General features: G+C 46.6%; 2 protein-coding genes across 2 annotated transcripts; one reads left to right on the forward strand and one right to left on the reverse strand.

The window, feature by feature from the left end:
- Positions 1-2,079: 2,079 nt before the first annotated feature.
- On the reverse strand, positions 2,080-2,540 carry AO090003000201 (uncharacterized protein; the record flags this gene model as incomplete). Its single annotated transcript, XM_023234781.1, has 2 exons — positions 2,080-2,179; positions 2,326-2,540. The coding sequence occupies 2 exons, from the start codon at positions 2,538-2,540 to the stop codon at positions 2,080-2,082; spliced, it is 315 nt and encodes a 104-aa protein (XP_023089868.1).
- Positions 2,541-5,365: 2,825 nt separating this feature from the next.
- On the forward strand, positions 5,366-7,182 carry AO090003000203 (uncharacterized protein; the record flags this gene model as incomplete). The annotated part of the gene is made up of 2 exons (XM_001819366.3): positions 5,366-5,465; positions 5,528-7,182. 2 exons carry the CDS (start codon positions 5,366-5,368, stop codon positions 7,180-7,182), a joined length of 1,755 nt encoding a protein of 584 aa, XP_001819418.1.
- Positions 7,183-7,436: the final 254 nt, after the last annotated feature.

The raw sequence follows: 7,436 nt of genomic DNA on the forward strand, positions 1-7,436 counted from the left end.
CCACATCATGTGACAAGGACCTGTTCTTGTGACTTTCTTAAATTTTTCGCCACTAAGCCTCTTCGATCCTTCCACCTTTGCCCCCACGTTAAAGGGGCAGGCAATAGAGACGAGGAAGTAGGATCACGGACACAAAAAGTCGTACGAGTTACGCGGTACTAATGTACCTGTACCGAATAGTTACAGTTTGGTGAAGAGGTAATCCATGTATGTATACCTGGACTACATGACCCGTTGTTAATTGCCGGTTTACTTCCCCCCCCAATATTGACTCCGCTCTTCGCCACATCGATAGTTGTCTTAATTTGGACCAGACTTTCACTCAATATCCCTCAGTGAGGCTGGATTTGGTTTGAGGTTTAACTTAGGTATAGCTAAGTTTTGAGACCGTTTCTCATACAGAGCGAATCGAAGAGGATTTAAATTTTTATTATTAAATCAAGGGAAAATGCCTCTAACCGTGAGTTTTCGGCAACCTTTCCTCGGATCGAAGGAAAATGAAGTATTCAGTAAAACATATGCAAGCGATTACTCTATTCAATTATTCAGTTTACCTCGATCTAAAAAAAATTATAAACATTCAAGTCCATCGGGCGCAACTTTGGCAGTCAACGGGTAGAACTTATTACCTCAGAACGAAATAACCTTCTACATAGACTCTACACCGGACACATGGGAAAAAAGCCATGTCATGGAAGGGTCACCTGGAGCCCGAAGAGTGGTTGGTTGAGGAAGCCCGACTCTGTTTTGGTCACCGACTTCCAATTGTATTCTCGAAGGTTACCTTTTCCCCTTTGTCCAGACCATTGGGATCATGGGGACTTGCCCGGTCGGGGGTTTCAACATCTTTGGTTTTGATAGAAGTTAAACAGCGGGAACTTTGCTTTTACCTTCCCTCTCTCTATCTCTTCGCGGTAGAGGAAGAGTATATCTACGTTTTCGAGGAGTTGAGACATAAAGTAAAATAAAGTACGGATTTAAGAAATACGGGGTCGCCGAACATCCCCATACTTTCTCCATCTAAGCTTAACTAGGTTCTATAGTACTCATCATGACTACCAACTACTATCCGGACCATTAGTCAGTCCATTAGTCCATTAGTCTAACGTAATAGAACATCTCCCCAAGGCCGAAAATAAAAACTAAAAATTAAAAATCTAGATAGGTGAAGAAGAAAAGACAAAGTGCTCAATCGAAGTACCTAGAAATGCAGCAAGAATGTCAAATGTAACCATCATACGTATACCAATTCTTCTGGAAGAGAGGAAAAATCATAATCAGAAATCAAAAATCTTGCTTGACTCTCCCCTTCCCGGTAGGCCCTGCAGCAAGCACTACACCTGATACCCTTTGAACCTGTTCAGCGGATTAAGGCGCAGCTACGTGGCTCGCTCTCTCTCGTCACCGTGGAACGATTACGTGCATGGATGATGGGCAGCTGAACAGCTTTCTCCCGATATCATCATCTTCACCATTCATTTCCATCTGTTGACTGTCCCACGAGTCTGGTTGCATGTATGTAAACAGTTTGAAGAGGCGAATTTCCACAGAACGGGAAGTTTAAGATCCTGTCCTTGGTTGAAAAGGGCAGTGAGGTAAATGCTAATTTATGTATTTTAGATTTTTGGTGGAGGTTTATTCTCTCTAGATTCGCTAACTGCAAGGTTTGAAGTCTAGTGATGCCGACGCTATTTTTGCAAGTATTGTGTGCATGGGATATGCATGACAGACGTGGAGAATTGAATTGTGGATTCAGTAGTTAGTACTAGTAGTTGAAGGTAGGTACTGCCGATTACTACGTTGATAGTAATACTCGAGATAGTGCAGACTATCAAGCTTCGAAGCATGACAATGTGTATGTACGCCCGTAGTTACATTACAGTATATACTCATTACCTATAATATTCGACGGATCGCGACTATTGATTCCATTTCCGGTAATTGCGAGAGGGCAGGGCGTACTATACGAGATGCGGCATTAATATGAGCCCATTAGCATTGTATAATGACCTTTGGGGCCATCTAGCGAAATTCCCGGCAACTGGGATGAATGGGAAAAAAGCGCGCTGGATGAGAGGGTTACAGGGCTTTTAGAAACGTGACAATAAGCCGAGCCACCGGCCCTCTTCCCCCGTCAATCATCTCTTCCATTCCAGTTTCTGTTTTCTGACTCTTGTCACTGTTTTCTTTCTTCGCGGAAATTACACATACGGATCCGGTGCATTTCTTATGGTGAAGCTGAACCGAGACAGCATCGCACCGCCAATACAATCCGATAGGCAAGAATCATGCGGAGGCCTTTGCTAAGATGAAACTGAATCTTACAACTCATCAATCAGGTGTTCCTCGGGGCTGGTGCCCTTGACGTGGATCATCACATGATTGACAAAACGTGCGAAATGTGTTACTCTGGGGCTGACGGGAAGTTGAAAGAAGGAAAAAGGTAAAAAAAAAGGGAAGAAAGAGAGGAGGCGTGAAGGTGACGGTACGAATGGGTTTTGAGTGATAGGTGACGAGTGGATCGGGGAGATCTCCTTCATCCCAGCGCCCGGAACCACTTATCTGGGGAACTGGGGTTATAGATCAAACTGTGGCGTTTTCGTTCCAGTATTGTGAGACAGGGGATTAGCGAAAGGAAAAAGGAAAGGAAAAAGTTTTTAGAGCCCCGAGACACTCAGAAGTAAAATAATAATGTTATTATTAATTAAAAAATAAAGCTAAAGGTAAAAGCGCGGCTAAAAGCTAAAGTACCAGCAAAAAGAAAACATGGGGTATGGGTCATGTCCAGCGGTTATCGTTATGGATAAGCCTTCAATATGTATGTTGTATGTACTCTATGATCAGTATTCTAAAGTTGTCCCGGATCCTTGGGTTATGTTGATCTCATTTGACTGTGCTCTACTGGTGACAGCTGGCAGCCCTCACACCTTGTGACACTGCCCTTTGACAGCCCCTTCATGTTGCTATTCACCTCTGGGGGCCAACACGGCATCCCGCTAGGGATATAGGCGGAAGTGATGATTTGTAGCACTGAGCAATGCTTCATACTCTAGGTGGAAAGGCTCCGCATGATAGGTGAAGGCGAGTCGGGAGATTGAACACTGGACTGTGCTCGCTAGGATGGCTACATAGCAACAGAGATTAATCAAGGCACCGATAAGACCCATGCATAATTGAACACCCATAGTTGAGATGATCAGCAAGATCGGAAACTGAATAGCGGTTCCCCGGTATGCGACTCAATCTGGGGGGAAGTTGATGGTACATACCACCGGTTAATAGCCATACAGGCAAGCATTGTTTGGGCCCTTTTCAGCCGGGATGTGTCAACCAAAAATGCCGACGTGTCAGAAGGATGGAAGTACAGCTAGAACTCGCAAGGGTAGGGTGACGACGACGGATAAACTTCAAATTAAATTCATAGGCCGGGAAAAATGGCCTTACGCTAATGAAATCATCTGGCAAGCAAAAAGAAAGCAAAAAATGTGGCTTGGGAAGTAGTCCAGAACATGGACCCGGTGCAATTAATGTATCGAATGTGGCCGAAAACATGCCCGTGGCGAACGCAATTGCATCAAGACGGCTCCAGCAGAAAGTCAGCAGGACTCTTGAAGTAATGCTGGACAATCTAATGAGGTGGCGCTTGGGCTAATGGACTGTCACCAAACAAGCCGGTTTGGAAGCTTGCAGAAGTACTGTAGGAAGGTACCTAAGGTATGGGCTGGACCTGTACGTCAGTATACCGAGCATCAACATGGATAATGGCAGCAGCAGTTAGAGGGGTCTGCGTTCAATCATTTTGGAGAGATTCCTCAAGACATAGTGGAGTGATATCAACAACAACCAGTCTGCGCCAATCATTACGGCCCCGTTTTTGAGGAGTCAAGTGACCCCGTGACCGATGAAGTGAACTGCAAAGGGAATCCATCGCCCTCTTAGTCAGCAACAGCAGAGGTCACAGGACAGTCGATCTTTGTCTGAATGTTTGTCTAGAACCAATTGCTTCCTTTTTCCTCTTTGCAGCTCTCGGTCTATTTGTTATGGATCTGGATATTTTTAGGTCCTGATGCCCATTCACTGCCATTAAGTATCAATGTTTCATTCAATTTCTATATCGAGGGAATGGTAAGCATGCAGCTTTGTGCACTGTTGATGTACAGTACATCCACTTTATACTGAGGTTTTACTGCCATGTAAAACCCGCAAGATGGTTGCGGTAAAGTGGATCAATTCGTACAGGAAAGACGGAAAGTCTGTCGGCTTCCTTTGGGGTAATAGTACAACCACCAATGTGTGATGATTACCCCCAAGTTCCGTACTTTTTTCTTGGGTGGAACTCCGGAAACAGGCCGGTAATCTTACTGAGCGTTATGACAATGTATGAAATACCAACCGACCCACGGGGGTACTCCGGAAGTAACACACTAAAGAAAAAATAAAATTGAATATTATTAAATAAAAACTAAAATTTATTTTTTATTTTATTTTTTCTATTTTCTGAAAATCCAGGTCCGGACCATGGAGAAGACGAAGGCGCGACTAGGATCCATCCTTTTACTTACCGCCATCCCATCCCCATACCTTAGAACCTGTCCCTCGGTACCCTCGTTGGGCTTTTACTGTGGGTGGCCACCCTCGATATCCTTTTTCTTTGCACTCCTCCCCTGGTACCGTTACCACTCTCATACGCCTTCCCTTCCCACCATCTCCACCGACCCGTCATTCACTGCGATCTATGCTATTCTCTCTTTTCCTCCCTTCTTAGTCCGCTCCACCTACTAAGTCTCTCCTCCCCCATATTCCTCTTTTCAATTTTTTCACTTCTCACTTTTCCTCTTTTCTCCTCCTCAACCCAATTCTCCCGGCCAAAAACGACAATCATCCCGGACCTTCTATACTTCCCTCGGTCCCGGCACATATACATCCCTCGACTACTAACCCATCAAACTTCGACTTTTGCTTCCGACCATCGTTCACTTTTGGCCGATCTCTTCCTCCGCACCGTAATTTGTTTAGTGCGGGTCTAAAGGATTGAATACAGTTACGCCCTATTCAACCCTTCGACATCACTGTCATTGCTGGTTAAACCTCGGGACACACTGTACCGGAGGCCCAAGTTCAACTCGGTGCATTCGATAGCTAGGGCGCCATTTTCACTCAACCTGGCAATTGCAAGACGCCGCAAAACCAACAACAACAGTTTGTGTTTTCTGGGTGGATCCTGAAGGACTAGAGAGATTTCCCGCTTCATCACCTTCGCGCCGTACGACCACGATCGGGGGAGACGGCGACCCCGAACTGAATTTCCGTGAGGAGAGAGTTGCTAGGAACATCATTGTAAAGTTCAGCTCAAAACATATACGAAATGCCTTCACGTTTAACTACTCCTGTCGTCACGGTGGACACGGCGAAGATCCACAAGGTGGACACGGCCAATGCGCAAAGCCTTCATGGAATGTGGATGGGTGAGTAATACTCTCTTGCAGATTAGTTGCTATTGGGAATTCAAATTGACCGTGTTTTTCAGTCTTTTCGAAATGTGCAGATTACATGGAAGAGGGCCGTCGTCTTGAAAACCTAAGCTGGAGACTATGGACACGTGAGACTTTCTGTGTGGAGCCGGCGACATCGAACGATGCCTCGGTTTTGCCACTGCTTCGTCAGGAGTCTGCAGACATGCCAGAACTTTCTGCCAGTGTTGAATCTGCTGCGTCTGAGCAAGCTGAGAGAATTGAGCACCATATCAAACGCCCTAAGTGTGAGATCAAGCCTGCCGTTGTGCGTGACGATTCTTTGGCAAGTCTTGGCCGCGGAAAAGAAAAGCATATCACATCAATGGGTCTGGAACGCATGGTACTTAACATCAAAGAGAAGAAGGACCTCGAACCTATCTCTTCCGCAATGGCTACAGTCTCGCCCCCTGTCGTTGATATTACGCCTCGGCCATCTACTCCAACCCCTACCCCTCCCTCTGAGTCAACTGCGAGACGAACACCCTCGCCGTCTCCGTCATTTCCTGTCATTCAGCAGCCGAATCACTCTACAGAGTCTTGTTCGACCACTGCACCAGATTGCAACGACAGTGATGCTGCTAATGCCAATGCCTCCGATACTAGCGTGTCTTCCTCCGGTATTCTTCCATCCCGATGCGAGTTGATCAAGTCTCCCAGCATTATCCGTGGCTTCTCGCCTTCTCTGATCTCGTCGTCTTATCGATCGCAGCCTAGAATGGCAGCTGAACCCAGCCCCGCAAAGGCTTCCGCACAACTAAAGCCGACACCCTTCAAAAAGAAGGGTGGAATGTTTACATTGGGCGGTTCTTCAGGTGATGACGATGAGAGCTCTTTTGAGGACCGCATGGTTTTGCGTGGTCCCCATCGTAGTTCTCTCTCCGACGAATTATCCAAGTCTGGAACTATGCAACCTAGTCCTAAAAAGAAGGTCACTTCGTTCAAGGAACATGATGGCACGATAAAGCCTGTCAAGGAGCCCTCTGGAGACAATGATGAAGATGCTATCGAGAGCGAGGACGAGGTTGACGAGAGTGCTATTGAAGATGAGGATTCTGACTGGGAGGACTCTATCACAGAGAGCGGACGCTCGAGTCTCGATGAGAGAGACATGTTCCAGCGGGTCGATTCAAGGCCTAACCTTGTCTCGCGACGCTCCCTCTTGACAATGATGATGCATCAGCCAACTAAAATGGGAGCTCCTACGCGCTCCAGTCCAGCCTTGCAACGGTCGCGTTTGACATCACCAAACGGCCCATCCATCCCCGCCTCGCCGCCTGAAGACGATGAGGATAACTTGACGATGCGTGGCCCAGGTGTCCCTCGATCGAAGCCCATAGTCATGAAACCTACTCCGCAGTCAGTCGCTCACTCGCCGAGGACCACGCGACGGAACATGCTTGCCACCGAACTCACGGAGTCACTCCGACGCCATTTACTTTGGGAACGACAGCAGAAGAGTGCGACTGCCAATGCCTTCCTCAAGCGACGACACACTGCACATGACATGGCAAACTTGCAGGAATATCCCAATCCTAAGGGGGCACAAAAGGGACAGGGTGTTGGCGTGTCCAACCCCGGTGCAGACAAGGACAAGGATATGGCGAAGACAGCTTCTTTCAATCAATATACTGACTTTGGTCCGTGGGAGTACCACGCTAAGGGTTGGTAAACGACCACCGATCGCATTTCGAAGTGACACGATCGGTCGCCCTTGAGAATACCCAAAACAACTTGCTTTCTTTATCTTTCTACTTTTCACATTTTGTTATCTGTGTCATGACATATTCTTCCTCAGATGGGTTATGTTATTGACTATGATACCCAAACCTTCAACGCGTTTCTTTATTATCTATGTAAAGCCGCCGATTGAATATCCTTGTGACACGTACGATCACGACTCTGCATTGCATCTTGGCGCAACTA

This window comes from Aspergillus oryzae, chromosome 2, assembly GCF_000184455.2.
Source record: "Aspergillus oryzae RIB40 DNA, chromosome 2".
Lineage (NCBI taxonomy): Eukaryota > Fungi > Ascomycota > Eurotiomycetes > Eurotiales > Aspergillaceae > Aspergillus > Aspergillus oryzae.